The 27,252-nt window shown below is 40.3% G+C and overlaps 1 protein-coding gene across 2 annotated transcripts in view; it reads right to left on the reverse strand.

Annotated features, from left to right (window-relative positions):
- Positions 1–27,252, reverse strand: part of ADCY8 (adenylate cyclase 8) — a 546,512-nt gene that overhangs the window by 284,989 nt on the left and 234,271 nt on the right. For both annotated transcript variants that reach the window (XM_029592041.1, XM_029592040.1), the window contains exon 5: positions 5,908–6,035. In XM_029592041.1, coding sequence (XP_029447901.1) covers positions 5,908–6,035 — 128 coding nt within the window. The remainder of the gene's footprint in view (positions 1–5,907; positions 6,036–27,252) is intronic.

Here is a 27,252-nt window from a genome sequence, read left to right on the forward strand (position 1 = left end):
TCTCAGGATTCCCAGGTATGGAGAGCGGGAGATTTTTCTTATTCATATTTTTTTAAATTATTGAATGTTGTTTGATATGTGCTGATATGAAATATTTTATTAGTGTTTGGAAAATGTTTTAAAATTATTTCTATGCGTTTTTAATTATTGTAATTATTGGATGTTATTCTATTTATCAGTTGTTTGTAAATGTTTATTTTTTTTTATAAGTATTATTTTACTATTATAAATGATGATTTTTATTTCCTGATTTAATTGTTTGATGTTTTATGAGGAATAGTGCTGTTTTGTTTTTCCATTGTTGCACTGCACACACACTGGTTGATTTTAAAAGCCTTGTATGTGCCAAAGCTGGGAGATATGCGTGTGACTCGGACCTAAGCATGCCACGCGGATTTTAAAAGGCCCGCTGCCACACACATATCTCCTGTTATGTGCACAAAAATATTTTTGCCAAAGAGGAGTGGTGCGTGGACATAGACTGTCCGGGGAATGGGCGGGACATGGGCAGGGCGGGTCTGTAGCATGAATCCAGTGCGTAAGTAGTTATGTGCACAAGCACGCCAGGATCCCCTACCACATAACTTTACTTCTGCTATGGATGGTTTGTTAGTCATGTGAAAAAAAAAAATATGCTAGTCAGCAGGGCTTTAAGGATCAGGGGTAATATGGTAAAAGGGAGACAAGTTAGCTAGGTGGATTAGGATGTGCTCTCCTTTACTGGGGCGAACTAGGAGTGAACTGGGAAAAAGGGCTATTGCGTCAGTGCGCATAGCTATTAAAACTCCCCCCACTTACGTGCACAAGGCAGCATTTGCCTGCAAATGCGAGTGTCAATATAGAATCGTGCGCACATATACGCGCGTAAGGCGATGCTATATCACTTGTGCATACACGCGCATATACACGTGAATGTTATAAAATTGCCGCATCCATGTGCGCGTGCCGGCAAATGCATGCATATGTGCACCTGTGCACGTCTTAAAATTTACATCACAGTCTGGCTTGTTGTGGTATCCAGTTCAGTTTCTGTCTGCATGTTTCTATTTATATTTTATTGTTTCTTTATTCTGTATTTGATGAGAATCTATCTATGTTCTGCATGTCTGACTGTGGTAAGTGAGAAGTATTCTGGCTGCTCCAGATGCCACTGACGAAATGGATTCTACCCCTTTCTACCTTGGTCAGCTGCACTTGCATGCTAGCATGTTGCTCCTGTGTAGGGATCTGTAACATCCAGGCTTATTCTGTTTTCCTAATCGGAGGTTATGGTATATTTAATTTTTGATACTGATTTGCTATAAAATTCAAAACAGTTTACAATAAAAGTAACAATAAATTACATGAAATTACAAGTAAAACATATAGAACAACTTCCACCCAAAAATATAAAAACATATAGAACAAACAATGCTAAACATAATTACAGCACAAACAGCTGATAACATCAGACAGGGCAAGACTACAGAGTATTAACGCAGAGAAAAAGCTAAAAAACATAATATCAATAAGGTAAACAAATTATTTTTCAAAAATGATTGAAAAATCCAAGTTTAACTAACTTCCTAAATTTCAGATAATCATTTTCAGTACGTAAGTCAAGAGGTAAATTATTCCAGATAGTTGGCACCTGAAACTGAAAAGTCCTTTCTCTAGTTTCTTCTAACCTGATTTCACAGGGCAAGCGAATTCTTAACAATTGCTTCTGAGCAAATCTTAAGACTCTTGTTGCCTATAAGGGAGTAATAAATTAGCCAAGCAGTTTGGTTTGCCCCAAGTTATAGCCTTATAGGTAAGACAAAGAATTTTAAAAATAATTCTGTAATGTACTGGAAGCCAGTGTAATTCAAATAGCAAAGGGGATACATAATCAAATTTTCTGAAGATGATTCTGGCTGTGGTATTTTGTAACAGTTGAATTTGCCTAAGATTTACTTCTATAATACCAACATAGAATTACAGTAGTTGATTTTGGAAAGTTTCAAAGAGCTGGACAAACATTTCAGAACATTTCATGTTAATAAAGGAACAGTTCTGTGAATCATACGTAAATTATACAACACTGATCTAGACAGCAAAGAGATTTGTTTGGCATTAACAGCACCATTATCTAGGTTCATTCCCAATATTTTGATGACTTTGACAAGAGGAATAAAAGTATTTTGTATACAAGGGACTAGTTTTATGTAAGAATTATGTCTTCCAAACCAAATAGCTTCAGATTTTTGAGGATTCACTACGAGTTTATAATCATACAAGCATTTTGCAATTTTATCATGACAGGCAATTAACTTTTCCAGGTCTGGAGTAGATTCTGAGTTAAAAGCTGCTAACACTTGAATATCATCTGTGTATATACAGCACATACAACCTGGTCCCTGAATTAATTCAGGTAATGGAGTGAAAAAAACAAATTAAAAAGTAAAAGGGATGAAATCAGACCTTGAGGTAGCCCACAGGTAACTGTTTTCAGATTCAATTTCATGTTCCCAATTGAAAAAGAAATGACGATTTTCTAGTAATGACCTAAACCAATTTTCAACTATATCAGCAATTCCAAGCTTTTGTATCTGGAAGAAGACTATGATCTACTGCATCAAAAGAAGAACTCATATCTATAGGCACAAGTAGAACAGTTTTAACACAGTCAATATTAATTCTAACCTCATTAATCAGGGCTAATAAAGCTGTCCCTGTATAAAGCCTGTACAAAAACCCAATTGCTTGGGATGGAGAGCATTAACTTTTTCCACAAAATTACTTAGTTGAAGAAAAATCGCCGGTTCTATTATTTTAGACGCAAATAGCGGATTAGAGATGGGACGATAGCTCTTGAGTTCCGGGGGATTCAAAGACTTCTATTTTAGAATGGGACGAACTGAGGATTGCTTCGGTAGTGGAAAGATGGAGCCCTCCGTGAGAGTGCTATTAACTATAGATATGAGAGGTACAGCAAGTCTTAAGTACTTTCTTTTTTTTTTTTTTATCAAAGTAGAAGGTAATGGATCAATTTGGGATGTTGAATTGTTCATAGAATTTAAAATCATTTCCATCCCCATAATCGCTGGGGATGCCCAGGTGTACTGGTGTTTTATGGCCTTTTTCTGTGCTGCCTTTTCATAGATAGGATTGTTACAGTTTGAGTGCTAGGCATGGTATGGGAGTTACTATATTGTAATTGTAATTCCGATAACGATAGCTTTCTGAGCGCTAAGCCCACGCCCAAGAAGCATTACAATAGGCCTAATACCATCTGGATTCCAAGTGGATTTTTTTGCTTTTCTTGCAGGGTTTTCTAGTTGGCACTATAGCAGTGCGTACAAATATAGCATATATGTTGCTATAAGTGATATTTTTTTTATCTCAGAAGACTGTACTTTGTCCTTTTTCATATAAAGTCTTATTGTAAACAAATAATTTTTAATTGTGTGTAGGGAGGGTGGGGGCCGAGGAGGAGGGGCCCAAGGCTATATAGATCCCCTAAGGTTCCTAATGTCTTGCATCAACCCTGTCTACGGAATGTCTGAGGCTGGGAGGATAGAACATGTTGGTTTTCCCCTTAATGATTCGAGTATTCTTTATTTTCATAAAATGCTAAATTTTGTAGCCTCCTCCAGACTTGAACTTGCTCAGCTGTCTCAGGGAATAGAGTGAGAGGATGTGGGGATTTCTCCTCACCAGACGCTCTGTGGATCTGTGCAGACCCAAGAGATTATATCAGTGGCTGACAAGACCTAAGAGATTGGTAGCAGCTCCCACATCCATGTCCCAGTAACTTAAGGAATAGCAGAGATAAAAGAGAGGGAGAGAGCACCAAGCTGCAGAAGAAGTAGAGGGAGAGAAAATATGGTAATAGTTTAAAAATAGTCTAAAGGATACACCACGGAGAGAAATGGTAAAAGAAATTCACCCTGAGGAAAGAAAGATGATTAGTAGAGTGCCTCGAGCATTTGTCCTGGGGCTGGTTCAATTCAACATCTTTGTAAGCAATATTACAGAGGCAACAGAAGGAAAAGTTTGCTTTCTTACTAGATGACACTAAAGTTTGCTAAGGGAGCAGGCAGAAGGAGGAGTGATCTAAGAAGGCTTGAGGAATGCATGAATGCTTGGCAGTTAAGAGTCAATGAAAAAAGTGCAGTGTCATGCATTTAGGATGCAGAAATCCAAACAAGAGGGGAGGGGAGGGAACTGATATTCACTGATTAAGGGCAAAGAACTCAGAGTGATCGTGACTGATTCAAGGCGGTGAAACCCTGCGATAAGACAGTGGCCAAAGCCAGAAGGACGCTAGAGCGCAAAACAAGAGGACGTGATGATGCCTCTCCACAGGTGACTGGTGAGCTCTCCCCTAGAAGACTGAGGGTAATTTTCCCATATCCCTTCTGGCAGTAAAAAATGTCAGGCTGACACAGAAAGGTGCACAAAGCTTTCTGCAGATGGTGCAAGGAATTTTACATTCCCTAAATGGGAGCGCTGCTTAGTGCCTTCACATGGAAATGCCATGCAAATGAGGGCATTAAGCAGTACTCTCCGAGGCAGAGAAACTGTGTTTGGCCAGCGCACCTTTTTTAGTGCTGGAACTTTAACTTCTGGGTCAGAGTTCCAGCATTACAAAAACAATGAAAAAATAAAGGTAAAAAACAGCAAAACAATAAGTGAGGAACACCTGCCGCCATTTAATCGGTTAAGCACTGATTTATCTGGGTACGTCGCAGCAGCCGTCAATGCCACTTAGTCAGATAATATTCATATATCCAGCTATAAGTCAGTACTTATCGAGCTATAGTACCTTAGCTGAATAAGTAGTGGTGACCCATGCCAAATAGCTAGATAAGTACTGACTTATCTGGCTATCTGGCAGCTGCTTCCTGCTGCCAGATAGCCGGATAAATCAGCAGTTATCTACCTAATTGGTGGCAGTGGCTATGGCCACTTACCCAGATAATGGCCTGTCAGGGATGCCTTCCCCCTCTTCTTGAGTTAAAATGTACATTCAGCCTGTGCCAAATGCCCGTTTTAAAGTTTAAGAGAGTTTTTTTCACTCTCAAAGCATTTGCACAGCATTAGCTCAATGCACCGGGAGTTAAGAGATTTTTTTAAGCTGAGCGTCAAAACTGTGCGCTGAAATCAAGTGCACGATGTTTTAATACTCAGCTACCTGCATCGGCCTCCGAGTGTGCTTTGAAAATGTGAGGCCAGCCGGGCACCGCAGGTAGTATCTCTGAAAATTAGAGTAAGGCACGCATGCCGAAGGCACCCCCGTACTTTGGAACTACGTGGGCTATTGGCCCCCTAAATGTCTCTGGCATCCTCATAATCAGAAGCACTGCCTTGCATGGCCAGAGTGCTGGCAAAACCTTTGTTGCAGCGCTTATGTTGCCTGCATGTGCCTAGAATTTTGGTTCACAAAATTACACGAAAGGAGCAAGAATCTCTCCCAGGAAGGGCTAGAAGCACAGCCACTGCCCTACGTGCACATTCTTGTATCAGGCGATAGAAACTGCCTGCTGGAGTACACACTGGCAAAGCCCCATTAATGACTTATTGATCCTTTGTTTTTCTGTGAAATGCTTCAAGGAGGGAACCATCTGAGCTTGCCACCAGGAAACTACTTCCAGAGGAATTTGGCCCTTGCCACTGACAGGAAGAAAGAGGAAAATCCGTAGGCTCAGTAAGTGGACTCGAAAACATGTGTTGGAGGAATTTAGGATGTTAAAGTGTTAAAACAGAAACAAAAAAAGCTTTCAGTGGAACAGTAGTCAGGGTTGAGAAATACCGTGGTATCCTATACTCTTATCAAGCTTATACATCTACAAAGTAACATGCCGGTTTTCCAACCAGAGACAAAAATAAGAAAGTATGGGAGGCGGACAAAAGATACACAAAGAGAACAAAGCAAATATTTACCTGATGGTCTTGATCATGCTGAGACCCATCTCAACACAGCAGTGTGCATGGTCTTGGCGAGGTTCAGGGAGCCCAGACACACAGTAATAACAGTCCCCCAGGATCTTTATTCTAAGGCAGTGATGTTCCTAAATTAAATGCATCAAGAGAGAAGGATGATTTCTGACAGTGCATCCATGTTCTTAAGATTTGCAAGGAAACGCTGAGAAAAAGAACTGCGTGTAGTGAAAGAAAGAGGCTACCCACTCTATAGCTTTTCTATCTTTCTTCCTTCAACCAGTAAAGCTACCAGATCAATATGCGTAGGCAGTCACATTCTCCCCCAACTTTGCTGGCATAGCTCCTGCACCTTGTCAGTTAACCCACCAATACTTATTTATATTCCGCACTTCCGATAAAATGTTAGATTTGTTTTGTTTCAACAGCAATACATCCTATGTCATAACAAAAGTTAATTTCGAAATGTTTTCTAAAGAATTCAAATGAAATATAACTAACGTGGAGTCAAGTGAGTGATCACTGGGTCCTTGGCCTCCTTTTCTGCACTCTTCTTGTGTTTGACATGCCTCTGGCTACCAGTTTAGAACTGGCGGATATGAGCACGATGAGAATATGAAAAGCATGAAGAAGGAGACCAAAGGCTCGACAGCTATTTTGTTTTCTTCCAATAAATTATACTTTTGGAGTCACAGAGAATGATTTTTTTTTTTTGGCCACCCACAGAAGGCTCTGATGCTTTAAATGTAGATGAAATTTAAAACAAAGGTTATGGAAATTATCGGAGAACAAGTAAGTGGTACAGTTGACCATGCATAGACGTATAGCGGCATTGGGGATCAGCTGGTCCAAAAGAAATTAACTGAGAGAAAAAAACACTCTGGGGGGCAAGTTCCAAACTGCCTGCACTGCTGCAAAGTACTTTTCCTGCATGGTCTTTGTTTTTGCATCAGTTTTGAAAGGAAAAGCTTGTGCATACTTCTACTTTCGAAAGCTGTCCAAGGAAGAAGGACCAGCAGAGCTTTGTGCCTCCTTTTTCTGCAGATAATATTTTCTGACCAAAACCACATGCACAGTTTTGAAAATCCAAAAACTATGTGTGAGATTTTCTTCCTGACTTTTCCTTATCCTGGAAACGCCTCCACTACAATGCAGCTAAAAAGCACATGGGCTGTGAGGAGCTACGCACCCACATGCAGCCAATTTACACGGGTAAATAAACCCTTTTCATCCACAGAAATACCTTTGAAAACTGCTCACTAAATGGTGCTGAACACCGCGTCAGCACCTCCAGGGAACTAGCACAGCACTCTAATTGCCTTTACCATCTGAGCTACCGCAGCAGACAAAAGCTCAAAGGAGAAGGCTGCTAGAATGCAGCAACTGACTTTAAAAAAGCTTCTTGATGGCAAAGTGACGAGAACTGAATTTGGTTTTGGGCGAGACGGGTAAGGAAATTCTCACTAGGACAAACTTTGAGGCTACTTTTAACCCCCAGACTTTTTACCAGTTCTCAAAGGGAAAATTCAAACCTATTGTTTCTCCTGTTCGTGTGGGTATTTTCCAGAGTTGAAAATGCAATCTACATGTGTTACTTTCCTCCTCGAACCTAAACAAGCAGCGTACCCACCGCTCCCCAGGAACGCCTCCTGTAAATGCAGCTAAAAGTACAAGCTTTGCAGAGCAATGCATGAGGGAAGGCAATTATCAGTCAGCCAGTTTGCATGCATACATTGATATTTATCCAGGTAAATGGCTCCAAAATTCGAACTATGGAAGTGACTGTCTTTGTAGGAGGCACAGGTAGAGGGTTCAGAAGCATTGATCATTTTGGTATTTACTGAACTTATTTTCAAAGCATGACCTTATTTTGAGCATGCTGATGCTGAAAAATAAAAATTCCTTTCCTTGTGCTTTGCTACCACTTTTACATGAAAATATCTGATCAAATTTTATTTTGGAGTCTTGAAAACTCATACAGGCTAATTTTAAAATGACTGCACGTGCACCCATACATGCGTGCATGAGCACAAGAACGAACATACGCTGGAATTTTAAACTGTACAACCATGAACGCACATAAAATTTAAAATGTGCCAAGCACAGACCCCTCACCCTGTCATGGAAGCCCTAAAATGCGATTTCTGCAGACTTGCTCTTCACCAGGAGCAGAAGTAAAGGTATGCGGCTAACAAGCTGCCACACACTGCAGTCTCCGGTTTTAAAATACGGAGTTACGTGCTTAACTGTTGGTCCTGCCCCTGAATGCCCATGCCCCACCCCCAGCTCCGCCCCTTTCCCAAATCGTTTTTGTTACTCACGCACTCATGTATACGTGCGTATCTTCCAGCTTTTAAAATGCGCATCGCTTGCATGTGGACCATATGCTCACGTACATGGGCTTTTTAGAGTGAGGAATGCTTTCAAATTTTGGTCTATTATGTGACTACAAATGGCTCGCTTTGTGTGTTGCAAAGATAGTTATTAATCACAAAATCTGCCCAAAATACACTCAATGTATTCCAGAAAACCTTAGTGATCACACAAGCATAGCTCAATTGGTTTACTGGTATATCTTTCAAACCATTCAAATAGCCACTATTTGATATATTTGGGTATGCTGGGGTAGATTTTATAATTTAGCGCGAACGCGTACTTTTGTTCGCGCACCAGGCGCGAACAAGAGTACGCGGGATTTCAATAGATACGTGCGTAGCCGCACATATCCATTAAAATCCGGGATCGGCGTGCGAAAGGCTGCCAATTTTGGGCAGCCTGCGCGCACCGAGCCGCGCAGCCTGTCTCCATTCCCTCCGAGGCCGCTCCGAAATCGGAGCGGCCTCGGAGGGAACTTTCTTTCGCCCTCCCCTCACCTTATTTTTTATTTATTTTATTTATTTGGGGTCTTTTATATACCGATAGCCGTTTGCACATCGTATCGGTTTACATACAACTAATAACTTGTGGGCATCGCCCTTACAGAGAACAATAGACAAAATATGAAAACAAAAATACATGAGATATACGTATAATTAATAGATCTAAGCAACAAAAACCATGGGTATAGATGTATATAAGAACAGGGAGAATAAACAGGGTATTTTAGACAACTAAATTAATAAAAAATATCTTAAAGAGAGCAATTATGATGGGGGGGGTCATAATGCTAGCACAACAATAAACCTTAAGCTATACAACGTTGTCATGAGAGAGGGTAAACAGCCGTGTGGAGCTGAGTAAGTCAGATATCCTAAAAAGGATGGGTCAGAGAAAATAACAGCATAACGGAGGTATAAGAGGGTGTAGGAGAGAGAAACAAAGGAGGGCATACAATGGGATATCAGTGTGTATCTCTCTCTCTCTCTCTCTATATATATATATATATATATATATATATACACCTATGAGGTACAAGACAGCCTTAAGACCGTGTTTTTTGAAAACTTTGAAAAATGTTGTTGTCATGAGACTCTGGGACACTATATACCTGAAGAAGATGTGATATTATTAGCCTCTGTGATTGAATTTATTTGGAGAATTTATACCTTAGTAAAAGAGTTATTTGTTTCAAAAATATTGTAAGCAGAAGAGTGGATTATTTCTTGGATATTAATCCATAAAAAATGGGTATTTAAAAATTTGAAAAACATTTTTAATGTATTTTTTATGGAAAGACGTGTTCTTATTATGCTTGAATATTGTGTTATATATAATAAAAAGAAAAGATAATTTAAAAAGTTTTTCTGGGTTCCTACAATAGTGATATTATATGTGTAGTGAGTGGGGACTGGCTGTTTAAATATTTTTTTTGTCTATTTTGGATATATTTGTTTATTTATTTATTTATTTATACACACAAACTTATTTATTTCCTATTTTTCTGACATTTCGAAGTGGATTACATTCAGGTATTGTATATAAACAGTTATTTTGATGCCTTTAATCACAGTTGAATTTAGTGTCACATGATTTTTCACAAAGATGTTTTTTGCCAGTGATGACTAGAATTTGTAGTCTGCCTTTGTAGCAATACTAGAAAGTGTTATGTTTGCATGACAGCTGCAGTGGTAGCGTTAGAAACTGTTTTTTTTTCATCCAAATTTAATAATTAACTATTAAAAAATTACCCATTGTTAATAAAAGACATTTATATATTTATTTTAAAAAGCTTTGATATATTTATGAAAATGGTTTGAGTGTTTTTTTGAGGGGTGCACATTTTCCAATATTTACTTCCATTTTTGTGCTACATATCTATATCCATGTATACGAAAGACATATATATTTAGTTAGAAATTTTATTGTAGGTACTATATACAAGAACTTATATGTCTTTCGTACAAAAACTGTTAACTTGAGACCCTTGAGAGTATGAAGAATCTAGCTCACCCACCCCTCTCACTTAAGTCTCTGAAATGATTCTCAGGATCATCCTTTCTGCTTGGGTGAAGGCTTCCAGGCTGATGGGTACATTCTGGCCTGTTTTTCCTTGACCTTGTGTCTAAGGTCTCGCCACCTTTGACTGTAGTTTTGCACACTTCTGTTACTGTGGAAGATAGCATTCACTTTATGGTGAATTTTCTCCCAGGTCTTCTCTTTTCTGTAGGATGCCACCTTCCTGTACTCCTTCCCATACAGAATGTTCTGGATTTTCATGACCTCCCTGACAAGAAGGTCCACCTCCTATGGGTGGAAGTAGGCTTCCTAAGCAGGGTTCCTTTTCCTCCAGGTATGACGCAGTTAGGAAGATAGGTAATGAGACCTGTCCTTATATATCTGCATTATAATTATATAATATGTTATTATTAATATAAGGGAGCAGGTTGTACACACATGAAATTTACACATGTAGTTTTCATAAAATAGAATTACTTAGCATGGAACCTGTACACATGTACATTTATACTGTGGACCTGCATACAATGCCTTTTTTAGATGTGATATATGCATATTATTTTCTTATATATTTGTGTAGCATTGGTTAATATGCAAAATATTGGGTGTAAGGAATCTATGGCATGTGTTAATGATTAACTAATTAGCATAAACCTTTTCCTATCTTTTGCTGGCCTTAGCTTTTCCCCTCTATAGCTGGTATTTAATCAGAGAGATTGATTAATTACCACAAAACAAAATACACTTCTTTGTTACTTTATGGGTTCTATGTATTTTCTTTACTGTATCTACCTTATATATGCCATGTAGGGTAATTTATGTCTAGATGGGAAGCAGCTGAGTGAGCAGACAGTTTTGACCTTGTTTTGGGTGATTTCCTTCATGTTCTGAAGGGTTCTTTGTCTGGGTCATTCTCCATTATAAAGGCTGCAGTAGCGTGAGGGGATGAGGTAATGGTAACATCTAGGACCCCTTGATAGTTCACAGCTGGAAGCTTTAATGAGATGCATTCAAATATGCCTTTTGCCTACATGTGGGTTAAATAACATAACATAACATACATGGTCCATCCAGTCTGCCCAGCAAGCTTCCCATGACATAGTTCAGGGGGAACCTCTGTACTAATAGGCTGACCTCCATTGGCATGGGAGGGCTTCCAGAGATGTTAGTTTTGGAATGGCTATGAAAGAATTTCCGGCTGTAAGAACATTTTGGTGATTAGCTGGGCCCTACATGGGAGTAGAGTCAGTGAAAGTAAAGAGATGGTGAGGATTGGGCATGTAGTTTCATCAGCCATCTGTTGAACTCCAGGTTGGCCTTCATCATCATAGGGTAAGACTGAATTTGTGCCTTATTACTTTCATTGACATAACCAGCTTTAGGGAGCTAGAGGTGGATGATTAGAGCTTGATTGTTGCTAATTTAATGTTCATTGTAAACTGATGTGGATTGTAAAGCTTGTTGCTAATTTAATGTTCTCTGTAAACCGAGGTGATGTTTCCCAACGTGCCGCGGTATTTAAAACCCTTAAATAAATAAATAAATAAAATAAATAAAAGAGCTCCTATCTGCATAGCTCCTTGTCTCCCCGTTGTGTGATGTGTATAGTGGTGAAGCAGACAAGATGTTTCCCCTGTAGGCTCTAACCACTGTATATGGTTTAGCCTCATTCACATCTCTGGCACTTTGAAGAGGTCAGACTTAAGTGATGACTTAAAGCTCTGGAGCTAGATATAAGATGATTACTTAATTAAGCAAGAACTAAACTGAGGCAGCTGTAAGAGAAGATGAATAGAGGATAAAGGTTTTAGGAAATGGCTGCATGCCTATATACATGCAGGCCAGTGTATGGGTGTGAGAGCGAATGCAGTAGGCTGTGATGAAAGGGACTCGGGATGAAATGGTACATAGCAATCAAAAGAAGAAGCCACACACTAAAGGAAAATAATAAAATACTTTTATATTAAAATATTATTATTTAACAAACATTTTTTTAAAGGGGGCAAGGATAGTAAACACTAGAGAAATAACTAAACACATAAATAAAAGGTCGAAAGAACCTCAGAAGGACTGGTCGTAATATGCCTAAGGGGCAGGGGGGCTATGGTTGACATCTCATGCCTGCTTGAACCACACCACCACATCTGCCAGCCTCCTGAGGTTCACACCCATTTCACAGACATCTTCCCAAATCATCCAGAGAGCTACAGCCACAGCTGCCAGATCCTGGGCCTCTTGGCATGGAGCCACAGCTCCAGATGGAGAGCCAGCCTCTGCAGTGATGGGATGCTGGTCAGATGCAAGGAGAGGATGTTTCAGTGAGAAGCTCAACTCCCTCTCCCAGTCAATGGCTGGAAACCATCAGGACCTGCTTCCTGAAGTCCCTGAGGAAAATGTGGTGGAATCACTGTGGTGAAAGTGGGGGTGAGAATGGGAGCAGTTCTGGCGCAGGATTGCCAGATGGGGGGAGGGGCTGGCTGCTGTGTTCTGCAGATTGGGGTGGTGGTGGTGGCTCCTAGCCAGCTATATCATACACCGCAGCTGCACCAGCAGGAAAAGCCTGGTGCTCTGGCCTCCTTCTCCCCAGAGCTGGTGGTGTCTGTGAACAGAGAAAAAAGTGTGCGTCAAGCCATCAGTTGGTGTGCACTGGGAACTTAATGTGCAGCACCATCCAAATTGTAAGAGTGCACTCCATTAAGTGGAGAGGTGGAGGCAATGGGATGTAATCCTCGCTGTGGGACACCCATCTCCTATAAGGGGCATCAAGGCCATGCATAGCTCCTTTACAGCATTGTGCCTACCTAGTGAAAAGGGCTCCGTTAAGGAAAAAGGTGTTATGGTGGCCTTGTCTGCCTGATTGGGGGCTGGTATCATGCATGGAGCCACAGGCTTGCTCAGCTTCAGATGGCAGATAGCCTGCTGTATGGCCCTGCCCTGGATCCGGACTCGTTCTCAGTGGATTCAAACGGAGTGGACGTTCTGGCACACCCATCATTTAGACAGCTAGGAGGCCAAAGGAAGGTTTGAGACCCATGATCTCTTCTCTTCGTGTGTATTATTATTATAATTTGATGTTAAGCCTGGAAGGTTTGTACAACATCTGTAAGTAGGAGTCTTGTCTCCAATTGTGTATGTGTGCCGTCTATGAAGAGAATCTACTGTGAAATGACCTGGACTGGAAGTGAGCTTCATCCAAACTATGAATTTCCTGTTAAGTTTACCTGCAGTGCATAAGTGTGGGAGTATTATTTTGTTACCATTATTAAATAAACCAGTACTGACACACAATACTCGTGTGAGTGTGCCATAGGGGCCACCAACCTGACAGGTTGTGAGGTAGCCCCAGTGGCTGGATAGCATGTGCCTTGAATTCCAACCCACCAATGGCTGTGACGTTGTCACAAGACAAAGGGTCCTTGTCGGAAGGCAGTCCTAGAGATTCCCTGGAAAATATATTTGGAGTAAGTTCTAACACCCTACTTACTTCTTTAGTTGGCCTGTAAATGCATTAAAAGTAGTGCTTCATGACTTGACAGGCCATGACCCCAGGAGTTGAACCATGTCCACCATACCACCGATGGCCTATGGCCTCTAGAAGGAAGAAGCTTTACATGAGAGATTCTTCCGGTTATTTGCTGAGACAGGGTATTGTTGAGTTGCAGGGCAATAGGCGGGCCCTGTGAAACAGCAAATAGACAGACTATGTTGCTATTTCCCTGATGGGCAATCAGGGAACTTACCACTGGCCTCCTCCTGCCTGGCATGCAGCTGCTGCAATTAGTCCCCCTCCAGGCAGTGCAGCTCCCAGGCCTTCTTCTTGAGGTCCCCAATAAAATGCTCTTAGTTAAATGTTGCAGGTTCTGTGACCTCCTCAATGGCATATTTCCTTTTATTCCAGTTAACCCCCGAGTGGCTCTTTGCTGCCCCTTCTGGCATCAATATGTGCTGTTAGGCTGTCACTCAACCTTCTCCCCTCTCCCCCCCCCCTCCTCCACCACCACCCAGCCTCCTCATCCCCATCCCCCGAACTTTCCAACACCCCACACCCATCCTCCCCACCAATGCCACCCCATCTCTATACCCCACCACCTCCCCTGTTTCCCTTGAGATACTGACCCCCATGAGGGTAGGAGACTCTGCGATGAAATTCTCTGCACAGGCACAGTCAGGCCTCCTGTACTGCCCACACATTCGTGCGGACCCCACCACCAGGAAGGCAAGCCTGGCCGCGTCCCAAGTGGAGATATTCAGCTGTCTTGTCAAGTGGAGGGGGGGGACACATATTGGAATGAGCCCACCCCCAGCAAAAGCGGAAGTACAAGCAGATGAAACTTCCCCGAGTGTGCACATAATACCTCGTGTTCTCTAAAGTACTCTCGTATTTTAGGGAGCGGAGAACTATGTAAATTAAAACCCGCGCAGATGGCTCTGCCCAGGTTCTAAAACACCCTGTCAATTCTGCACTGATCCATATACCTGCAAATACGGGGCTGTACTGAGATGTCCGAAAGCAGCTGGGCTGGACAGTTCTGCTGAGAAGCTTCCATTTCCAGTGCTGCTACAAAAGCAATGCTGGAAGCACCTGAGATCGCTGCATATTGCAATCCCGGAGCTGCCAAAGAGGGCCCCGATCAGATACTGGGAGGAGGGTAGGGAGCATCGGGGGTGTGGGGGTAGGGCAAAGAAGTCATATTTTTTTATTCTATTTACTGGGGGGGGGGGGGGGGGGGGAGAGGAGGTAGGGGGAGAGCTGGCGCCGAGAATTTCTTTACCTTTTTCCTTCAGAGGGATTTTATGGGCGGCTCGGTCAGCCAGGGTGTTAAAAATGTATACTGGGGGTGGGTGGGAATCAGGTCAGGATACCCGCGAGCAAACTTAAAAAACAAAAAAAAAAGAAAAAACAGAAGAGTGCCTCTTAACGGGATATCTTTTGAAAATATCCGGTTACATGGCAGGTTATCGGCCTCACAAGGCTGGATAACTAAAGACCTGCTTTCAGGCACCTAACTAACATATAAGGAGATTTATCAAGCAGCGATATTTTATTGCAAAAGGAGAAAATCCCACGATAGTCGTCCCCCCCCCCCAACAAAATGTTGTGGCATTCGTGCAGTGTGATTTTTTTTTTATCATGGGAGAAATGCACAATAAAATATCGCACCACAAAAACTGCCCGAAGCGCACAATGGCGGCCCACCACGGACAAGGCCACTGTGGCCTAAAGAGCCTGAAGCCCAAAAATGTGCATAAAAGCCCCCAGGGTTTTGTAAACATGCAACGATGCCCCACCCCCTTCCCAACCTCCTTGCAAAGGTATCCAATGCACCCCAGCACCCGAGACAAATGGCCCTCATTCAAAGCCCCTGCCCTGCATTAAGTCAATTCGGCACTCCTTCCCCCCTGGTCCAAATATAAACATATCCCTGTGGTCTAGTGGTCCCCCAATCCCATCCCCCATCCAGAAAAAAGGCCCTGATTGTCTAGTTGGGCAGCAGGACCCCCACCTCCACTCCTACCTCCTGAACCCCCCCCATACCTCTAAAATGTCTCATTGGTTTTCAGTGATCTCGCTCTTTACGTTTCTCACAGGACCATCAGAGACCAGCACTAGCATCCCAATGCTCCCCTGCGACAATAACTACACCTCCCTCACATTCATTAAAATAAGGCAGCTGATGTTTTTTTGTAAGTCAGCCACGTTATTTTATCACATCAAATTGCCTATTCATAAGCTGCTTTGCATGTATTAGGCAATTATATGCATGCAAATGCATGCAAAACAGTTTATTTCCATAGAGGAGGGATACACTAAATAAATTGTGTGATATGGTAATGTCACACAATAAACAGTGTTTAACACGAGATATCGCCATATCGCTGCTTAGTAAATGTTTGCTTAGTAAATGTAGTTAAAAACTGGCTAAGTTAGCCAATAAATATTCCAAAAGATACCCCATGCCATCTGACTAAATTTTAGATAGTTATGTGACTGAAATATTCAAAATTCAGCATTTAGGGGCTCATTTATTAAGCATTTTCCCCCTTAGAATTGTTTAGCTAAATGCCTTCTGAATATTGACCTCTATCTTGTTCAGTGAACATTAACCCTCTCCCCTTTCAATTCAGTCCAAGAATAAACATTATATGAAGAAATGAATAACAAATATACATCTCTCGAATAAGCTGGACCGTCTTCTATCTAAATCAAGTCATTCTTTTATGTCAGATTCCTTTATTTTCTTTAGCCCATTTTGGTCATTATTATAAATGCATGGACCCACTGTTAGAAGCAGTAAGGACATATTTAAAACCTGAAGCAATATCCTAACCACTGGTTATTAGTCTCTTGCTTAAATCATGTCCAATTATCCCATTTCTTTTTTTTTTTTTATTTCCTTACGGCTCATCCTATGAACAAGCCTTGTAGTATTAAGCTCTTCCTTAGGGCAGTAGAAGGTAATTCTAATAAGTGTGCCACCACGATTGTATGAAAGAGATCTCACTTCTTAATTTGTTGAAATATATATTCAGTTGTTTTACAATGCTTTTGTTTTCTTCAGCTTGATAAAAGAATATTGGTGCTGATATTGAGTTGAAACAAAAAAATATAGTGAACAAAATGCTCTCTCCTCCTAGAACCAGTGAGTAATTGAGTTTTGAGAAAGGCTTTATTATTTAACATACCACTTAAAACACACTGGGGAAAAAAAACAGGCTGCACTCAGATTTTTACTTCGCCTTGATCTGAGCAACTGCAGTAGTGATAAATAAGAAGACCACATATGTTCAGGAAATGGGTACAAAGACCAGCTCTCACCATCAGATGACATCCAACCAAGCCACAGTGGGACCATCACCTTGATATTCTCCCAGAATTTAATTCCTATACTGCTATCTCCATGCGACTGCATAAAGGTGAGTATTCACCAGTAGAGATGCCGCAGGCTCTCCAAATTGGTTTCAGTGAACTTTTCAGGCAGAAATCAACTATAGATTTTGACAAACTGAAAAGCTCTCGATTTCTGATGGGTTCATTGAACTTTGCACCGGATATGATGGAAACCTAGTGCAGATTTTGTCGAATCCGCATTGTAGTATTTTTTAGCCAGGTTTGCCAGTCCAGATCTGAACTGGGCAAAAATATGTGAAAATCAGTCGAACTCTAATCGGACAAAAAGTTTTCCTGGCTTGAGTTTGATGGTAAATATTCCCTACATCTTTATTCGCCACCAACTTCCCTGCTCTTCCTGTTGTGTGATTCTGGGCCTCCAAGAGAGTCAGTCATCCATCCCCTGCATAAGTCCCTACATAGACCTTGCTAGTATTAACGAGCAGCTTTCGAGGTGCAACAAATAGTAGCTTTCCGAGCAAATAATTTACACGGCCTCAGCGTCAGAGTAAACCTATGAAAATTATGGTCCCCACAGCAAGAAAACGACAGCTACATAAAATGTCAAAACCAGAGTCCCGATTTTTGAATGTGAATTTTCAAACATCTATGGCACATTTATGTATTTATTTTAATACAGCAGGTCAGTTGTGATCTCATATATAAGCCACTGCAGTAGCATCCTACTGTAATCCAGGCCTGACACTTCTACCATTGCTAGGCTATTGGTACATAGCTAGCAACAGCAGAACTCCGGGGCCAGAGACTTACACTGGCTCCCCATTACATCTCGCATTATCTACAAAACACTCACCATAATCCACAAAGCAATCCACACGCACAACTCCAACTGGTTAGACCTCCCTTTTACAACTCCTAAGTCCAGTCGACCCACCAGAACGGCAAAAGCAGGCACCCTACTTGTGCCCTCCTTGAAAACAGCCCATCTCTCCTCCACACGCGACCGTGCTCTCTCGATTGCAGGTCCCACCCACTGGAACACACTACCGGCTGACATACGCCTTGAACCCTGTGGGGTAGATTTTAAAAAGCATTTACTCGAGCAAAACTGGTTTTTTTCTCAAGTAAATACACTTTACTCAAGTAAGTGGGCTTTTCAAAATTGCTACAATATATGCCATTGAATTGTCCATAGGATTTACTCAAGTAAGTGCACTTTACTCGAGTAAATAGCTTTTGAAAATTGCTACGATAGTATGTCACATTTACATGCGTAACTCCTTTGAAAATGACCCCCTGTATGAACAACTTCAAAAAGAAATTGAAAACATGGTTGTTCAACCAAGCATACCCAGAATAAAAAGTCATCAACCCGTGCCAATGTAGACCGCAATTCGTCTACTCCCTTTTCTCATATTGAGGAACTATGTTTTGTTATAATCCATCTCCTCACCGCGAGGATCCTTGTTTTGTTTACCCTGTCTTTTCTTAGCTGCCTATCGTTACCCCCTCTCCCAGTTTGAACTTCCCTGTTAAAATGTAATTTTCCAAACTTAACTTGTTGACTGTAAACCGACATGATGTCCACAACGAATGCCGGTATATAAAATGTTTTTAAATAAATAAAAATAAATAAAAACATGGTAGGTGGTCCGGGCTGAAGAAATGGATGGGAAAGGATAGAGGTGGGCATCAGGGGAGAAGGCATCTGCAGAGTATGACATTTTTGAACCTCCCCCCCAAAAAAAAACCCCACCCAGGAACCAGAAGCAGAGGGTGGGGGAGGGGGGATGAAATTGCAATGACTTGAGGCACTAATAGTTTTTATTAAACTTAGCGATGGGGCAGAGGCCAGTAGGTTAGGTCCCAGAGGTCCTTTTGGAGGTTGGGTAGCAGGGAGGCAGGGGAAAGGTTTGGGACTGTAGGCCCCTGATGCTTTTCCACAGAGATTTGTGGCTTCTATTTTTCAGATCTGACTACTTTTGGGCCGTTCTAGCCGAGATTTTTTGTGGTTTTCCAGATTTTGCCTTAATATCAACAGTTCCTCCAAAACCATCTGCTTTATCTGGTTAAGTTTTAGCTGTGCAATGACTTTCTGGCTAAAATGTATCCATGTTTTGTCTGGGTAACTCAAAATGTTATCCAGATAAACTTATTTGAATATTGACCTCTGCGCATTTATGTTTTGTTTTACATTTTTTGGGAACTTAATTTTCAATTTGTATAAGAACCATTTTGTATTTGATATATTGACTTCATTCTTTATTATTATTATTATTCTTTATTATGTGCAAGTATTGGGACTTTTGATTTTCAGCAGCTAATGTTTGCAATAGAATAGCAATTGAAACATTTTGAATTGAATATGACGGACCCTACGGTCATGTCACCATTAAGACCTTAGTTTATTTATTTATTTATTTATTTATTTATTTATTTATTTAAGTTTTTTTAGGTGCCATTTGGATGCAGCTTCTCTTTCTGTGGAGTCCTCTAAGTCTATTTAGAGGCTCTCCACAGTGAGCTTGGCAGGCAGACCCTTTAAATTGGCACAGTGCAGAGGTGTTAGGAGTTTACCTTTTGTTGTTTTACAGATGCAGTCAATCAAGGCAGGCTAACCCAGGCTGTTGGTCCTGACCAGGGTCTGGAGAGTCTTCTTTCTAGTCTACTCACTAACTGGTTGGGATATTCCTCTGGGTCTGAGTTAAGGGTTTTTTGAGATTTTTATTAGGAGCCTCACTGGACACCTGGGCTTGTCTTGCACGCAGGGACTGGGGAACCCTGCGTGTGAACCACTCAGGGATAGGGAAGATACACCCTTGACATGGTGGTGACCTGCTATGAGGAGGGGACTCTGCTGTTAGTTTCTGTTCCTTTCTGGGTAAAGAACACCTTAGAAGATCCAAGAGGAAGACTTTTGGCTGCCCCTTCCTTCCTGCTAGAACTGCTTATTTCAAAGGGGGTCCCTTACATCAAGGAGCCAGAGAGAGAACTAAAGAGACTGGGTAAGATCCAGGAGTTCCTGAAGATCTGCTAACCGTGAGCAAAGAAAAGAACATCATTGGGGACACCCTGGGGAGAGAAAGAGAGGATTTACTCTCTGTGCCACAGACTTTGCTATTTTCATCAGCTTGGAAGGGGCTTTGACCATCCTAAAGACCCTGCTCATCAGGGAACTCCACTTTACCTTAATCCAAGAGTTTGGATGGTTCCCTTGCCTTGATATAAGGGAGTCCTGCACAGATAGAGGGAAGAGACTGTAAAGGAATTGAAGAGAGACTTCTGTGGAGCTGCAGTTTGAGTTGTGACATTCACCATCAGTGCTTAACAGTAAAGACTTTTTATTTTGGGCACTAACTAAATGGCTTCAGAATGTTTATTTCTGCACCCACATATGGGACCAACATCCTCCCCAGGGGAAACACAAAGGAATGTGTAAGGAAACCACCCCTTTCACATCGGAACCTGAAAGGACTCTTTCCTTCCCCCAGTTCAACAAGCCTACACCTTGGGAAGTAAAGGAGGTGCAAGAGCAAGTCAGGGTCCCTGCCCCAAAGAGTATAAATAACTTTATGGCCTCACCTGTGCTAGACCGGCACACTGGGATGGGGTTACATGAAGGTGTTCCAGCACCTTTGGAATCGGTCAGTGGGGTTAACGTTTTTGTTAGCATCAGATCAACATTTCAATTCAAGGTCTTGGAACCGGATACTCCATGTTTTAGAAATCTTATGATAAAGAGAATCATAATTTTGGCGGCTGCTCACCTTGATCACTCATGCTAGATCACACACAGATAAGTCTTTTTGATTTAAACATTCGTAAGTAATTTTGCTAATGCTTTAAGGTGTATGATTATATTCCTTGGTGTTGACTCATTGAATGCTGAGAGTTCTCATCCATTACATATACATATAATAAAAGAAGTTTGTGAATAATTATGTATTTTATTCCACTATTTTTTTTTTTTGCAATGTTTTATTGAGTTACGAGTATATTTTGCACACTTTTTTGGTTTAGTATTTAACTTTGTGCCATGCAGAGGTTGCCTGAACTCTGCATTTAGAGAAACAAGTTTTTGGCAAACTTCTGTAATTATGCCAGAAACATAAGGTCAGAGGAGGGAAAAGTAAGTAAGAGTAGCTAAAGTAGTCAGAAGATTGAGCTGCAAAGTGTAAGTCCTGGGGCTTGCAAAAAGGGGCGGGGAGGTCTGGAAGAAGGGTCAGAGGCATTTGCCGCCGTGCCGGGATCGCGCAACTTACTTCAGCCCCAACAAAAGTAAAAAGAAGATAAAGATAGCGGGGAAAGGGCAGGAGAGGTAAAGGAAGGGAAGGTGGGGTGTAGGGAACGGGAGAAGGCACCCCCTTGCGCACGCATGTTATAAAATAGGGCATAGATTTGTGCACACCAGGTTGTGCGTACAAATCTACGCCAATGCTTTCCTTAGCTTATTCAACACTTTTGTGATTTTTTTGTTCAAGATACCCTTTAGACTCCTCTGAATCAGGAACTTTACTTCTTTGAAACAATTTCTCTTCCCAAGATCTTCTTAATTCAGCATCAAAACTGTTTCTCCTTATCACATTTTCACAGGCTTGGCAGTCTCTTTACTCTTTCCCTTTTCTCAGCCTGTTTACCCTGCTTTATGTTTATAGACCTCTTTTTTTTAATAGTTCTGATTCAGGACGCATGTTCCTTGGCACCATTCTGACACATTTACTTGTTCTTTATTTCCTGTACACAAATATTCTCAACATTTTTCTATATTTACCAGATTCCTTTTCTCAGCTGGACTCATAAAGGTTATCTGCTGCTGTCTCATATATCCGATTCCAAAACCTCTACAAAACTGCCCACAAAAAATACCCCATGCTTTTATTTCCTTTGGGCTCTGATGTCACTTTTTTTTCTCTGGTACACTGAATACACTTCCTACAACAACTTTATTCAGCTGCTTTCCTCAGAGCGTTGTGTGTTATGCTACAAAGTAAAACTTAGTCTTGGTTCCAAAGGCACCCATTTTACTGTGAGGCCAGCTGACTGTTTCTGATGTTCCCCTACATCCTCCTGAAAAAACTACAGCTGCTAAATCACAGCCTGAGAACTTATATCCCTGTCTTAAAGATACAGTAAAGTCACATAATAAAACAAATGTAATAGTTCTTTTATAGTTTAGTATTTTAACCACCGATTATAATAACTCCATTTTGTAGAGAAAGTAAACTGAAGGTGACTCCAGTGGTGGAAACATAGAAATGCAATTAATCTTGTCATATTTTGGGTGCTTTTGAAGCATAGGCATGTGGTGATGGGTATTTTTTAAATGTCCTCTTCTGCAAGTATATATTCTTTAATTTATTTTTCTTTGTCTATTAAAAGGGGTTAAATCTTATTATTTGGTCATCTATTTCCAAATAAAAATTTTTTTATGAATAATTTGTATTTTATCCCACTATTTTTTTTGCAATGCTTTATTAAGTTATGGGTATATTTTGCACATTTTTTTTTTGTTTAGTCATTTTAGACAAGTTCTGTCTTCTTCAAAGTCAATTGCAATCCAAGAGCTATATTGAGCAAAAGAAAAGAAAATTCCACTGGACTCTCATACCATGAGTTTTGATCACAGACTCCAAAAGTGAATCAGGCAACCTCTACTTACAATCATAAAACCAATCTATTATGGCAGTTAGAAATTCATTAAAAATTAATGTGCATGCCAAAGGAATGTTTGGGGATACATTTAATGAATCCATCAAAAGTGTATATACCCAAGACAAAAATAATCAGGAAGATTTTATGTATTTTTAAATGTGGTCTGTTTTGGGAGATCAGACAGAAAATATTTTTTTTTTCCAAAAATGAACGTTGCTAAATATGAACTCAAGCTACCAAGATTCTGCTAGTTTTCACTGAAGCAAAGACAGTTGGAAGAATAATAGTGTGACTTCACTGAAATATTTATTTGTGGAGAACAATTACGATCTGGAAAAAAATGCAGAGAAAGTAATAATATATGAAGAAGCATTAGTCACCTTGTTGCCTGCAAACACATTGTCGTACAGACTGTATTATCACCTGGATGTCAGAAAAGTGGGATAGAAGAAACACAGATTTAATCAGTCATCTTTGAACACAGAGTGCTAACCAGTTGGTATGAGAAAGATCTGTAAGATGAAGGCGCATAGGTCTGATATGCAATCAGATAGAGCTGGCAACAGCTGACTCATTCTATAGCTGGCAAAAACTAGAGCTTCATATGGACTAGGTGGGAAGTTTGAGAGCTGAGGATGTGCTATGGATCTTATCTTGTTTGTGATAAAAAAAAAAAGGCATTTTGAAATGAAGACAGTAGGTATGCCAAACTGCACGCATGCTGTCACTTTTTTCAAGATGATTAGGTAGGAGGCAGTGGACAGCAAAGCTTTGCACAAACAGCATGAAACTAATATACTCCATGAGATGAAGAACAGCCAACCATCATGCTTTCTTGAATATGTACATTGATAAAAGGCAATAATCAGCCATTATTTGCTGTGTTTTCAAACTCAGTCACTCACAATCACTATAAACTCACAGAAACTGATTTGTTAACAGAGACCTTCATACTAAACTGTGGCATTGCATTAGTATTAACCAGTTCATTTTCTGATCTTGCTGTTTTTTATCATGCTCATAATGACAATAATCATCGGTCTCAAAATAAAATAGCCCAGATTTTTTTAAATGTTTTTCTCATTTTGCATTTAAAAATCTACTTATCAGTAGTATATTCTCAAAAAAAAGCTGTATCCAACATCACAAATCAAACCCATTCAAAATGTTCTCATTTGAATGTAATTATTCTATATCACTAGGGTCTGGATTCATCATTCATCACTGAATGATGTAACCTGCGAAAGCCCACAGCCTTTGCACCACTGCGGTGTCTTCGCTGCCGGCTTTCGCACTGAATAGCGCCACCATGAAAGGTGGTGCTATTCGGCGCGCTACTGCCAATGAAAACGTTGGTAACATTTTCGCCAGCTGCGTAGACACGACCGACTCCTCCCTTCATCCGCCCTAACTCCTCCCCTCCTCATAATTAGCATTATATCACATGCGAAAAGTCCCATTTCGCATGCGATATGGCCTTATCGCATGCGTTAGGGCCCTAACGCATGCAATAAAGCTTTAGTGAATGACCCTATAAGTTGGTAGGTTCGTTTTTAAAAGGAAGATATTCAAAGCAAGCTGGAAATGAAGTCTGCCTAAAGTTTCTATTATCAGGCTCCCTCTCACATCCACTTCCACCCCAAATATTTACTCACTCATCTAGATTGCATAGAAACATAATAGATGATGGCAGAGAAAGACCAAATTGATCCATCTAATCTGCCAAACTTAAATTCTTCCACTTTGGATAGATGAATATGTATATTCCCATATGCAACCCAACTCTCTATACAAGCTTGTCTTTTATCTGACCACTCAGCCTTCTTCTGACCATTGCTCAAAATTTGCTAAAAGTGCTGTCTTCCGCCACGTCTGATGGTAGGCCTTTTTAGGCCTTCTCATCTTTAACTTTTTTTTTTAACTCTTTATGCATTTTAAATTTACAAATAACAAACAGAAAACCACTTGACAGAAAAGCAGAGTATTACATATGAAAAAATGCATACAAACAAGGTAATAAGAGAAAAATGGAAAAGATAAAACCCTCTACCAAGTTCTCAATAAAAGGGGGATCATGATAGAAAAAAAGAAGGATATTATGCTGATCAAAATTATGCCCTACAAAGAAAAACCACTGACTAAGAGAGAAATAACTAATACAAAGCCACTATCATAACCAAACATTAAACATGCTTTGGAGTAGAAGCAGGAACCACAGCAATCCTACTATCATAGAAACATAGAAATGACGGCAGAAAAAGACCAATCGGCCCATCTAGTCTTCCCAGCAAGCTTTGACTCTTATTTTCCCATACTTATTTGTTTCACCAACCACCAACTTCAGGGCTTTTGTTGGTAACTGTTTGATTCAAATTTCCTGCCATCTCCTGTCATTGATGCAGAGAGTAATGTTGGAGATGCATCAAAGGATTTCAAATGGCTAGGTTCAAAAATGTTATACCTACTACCAGATATCTTGAACATTTAGCAGGATATCTTAAGAACCCCCCCCCCCCCAAAAGCTAACATGATTTCACACAACTGTAGGCAAGACCTCCTTATATTCCGAGCTTGTTTACAATCACCTGGAAAAACCCAGATCTTCTGACCAATAAAAGAGGTGTCTACTGCTAAAAAATAATTTCATTATAAGATTTTTATCTGCCTCAGAAACATGTGAAATCAATAAAGTAGCATGATCTTTGACATCATCAGTTGACTGCTAAGGAAAACTAGTTAAGTCTTCTTTCAGAAGTGGCCAACACTCTCTCTTCCGTTTTTTTATAAGATAAATAAAATACCTTTTTTTGGGGGAAGGGGGAGCAATTAATGTTTTGAAATACACAGTACTTCCTTCATGTATTTCTTGACAAGTTCTTTAAGCCCAGTTAAAGGAGATCTTGGAAAATTAAGAATTTGGAGGTTGATAACCTTGTTCTCAGAGATTTCTAATCTTCTCTGTATGACTAAACTATTCTTAGCCATAACAGCTCTGAATTCATGAAATGCCCAATTCTGAAACTCCAGATCCATCATAGCTCAAGGCAATAGTTTCAACAGCAAATGACACTTTAAAGACTCCGACAAGCAAGCAAAATCATCAAGCCTTTCACTCATAGTTCTCTCAAGAGTCATAATAGGCTGCCAGATGTCTTCAATAACTAAACTGCTGGTCCCTCCAAGGATGAGGTCCATAGAGCATGGTTCTCTGTGAGGAGCAAGGAGAAGCAGGAGGAAAAACTTGCAGTCAACCTTACCTCTTCCCCAGAATTAGGAAAAAACTACCCAAAAAGAAGACTTAGCTAACAGAGAAGAACAAGGAGCATCTCATGAAGTCAGTGCCAGCCCCCAGAGTGATGATGGTTTAAGTGAATTGAGAACATGTCCCTCATCTTTAACTTTGATTCTTATAAAATCAATACTTAATCTAACATCCAGGTCTCTTATGTGTTACCAAATTTTATAATAATCCCCACAGCCGCCAAAATTAGTGAAGCTGTTGTTCAAAAATGTTGCCCATGCTCACTGAAGTTTGGGTTTTAACCATGGTCCATCCTTGCAGGCTACTTCAGACTTCTTAGAAACCTGATGATGTTGTATCACTTATGTTTGGATTGCAATCACAGCTCCGTGCAGCCTACCCAAACACTTATTTTGGAAGCCTGATGCAGCCATAGCATTGCTGTTTAGGATTTTTAGGGAAGTGTATGCATTTAAAATGAATATGATATCTGAAACAAATGGATCTCTATTCATTTAATTTGTGGGGTCCCAAAATGGAACATATCCTAATTGTTTCTTTCATTTAGCCTCCATTAATTCCTACGGACCATTAAACTCTGTGGGCCATAGGACTCAATGGGAGACATTTATTTATTTATTTATTTAAAAAGTATTTATATACCGTTTTTTAAAAAAGAAATTTTATCAAAAACGGTTCACAGATTTAAAACCAAAAATAAAATAATCAAAATAAAATGGAATTTTTAAACTTACATAAAAATTGGTAATAACTAGACAGAATGCTAGTATATAAGGTTATTAAAAATATAAAAAGTTTGGAACCATGGGCTTATTGTTTTGGGGGAAAAGGGGAAAAAGGGGGGGAAGGGGAACGGGAGGAGGAAGGGGAAGTGGGAGAAATAGAGCGTAAAAATTATATGAGATAAAGGGAAGAAGGGAGAAGGGTATGATAGTTGGAAACGTGTGAATGAGCAGGTATGTTGTAGTTATGTGTAGTATAAATGGGATTGTAATGGGTGTAACTATGTTTAAGAGGGTAATTTCGGTATTGATGATTAAGTTTAATTAGAAGACGTGTTGAATGCAAGTTGAAAAAGATATGTTTTGAGAGATTTTTTGAAATGTGCAGGGTTGGATATCGAGCGAAGATGGTTTGGTAAAGTGTTCCAAAGTGTTGGACCGGCTATTGAAAAGGCTCTTTTTCTAGT

This window comes from Rhinatrema bivittatum, chromosome 2 (assembly GCF_901001135.1).
Source record: "Rhinatrema bivittatum chromosome 2, aRhiBiv1.1, whole genome shotgun sequence".
Taxonomy (NCBI): domain Eukaryota; kingdom Metazoa; phylum Chordata; class Amphibia; order Gymnophiona; family Rhinatrematidae; genus Rhinatrema; species Rhinatrema bivittatum.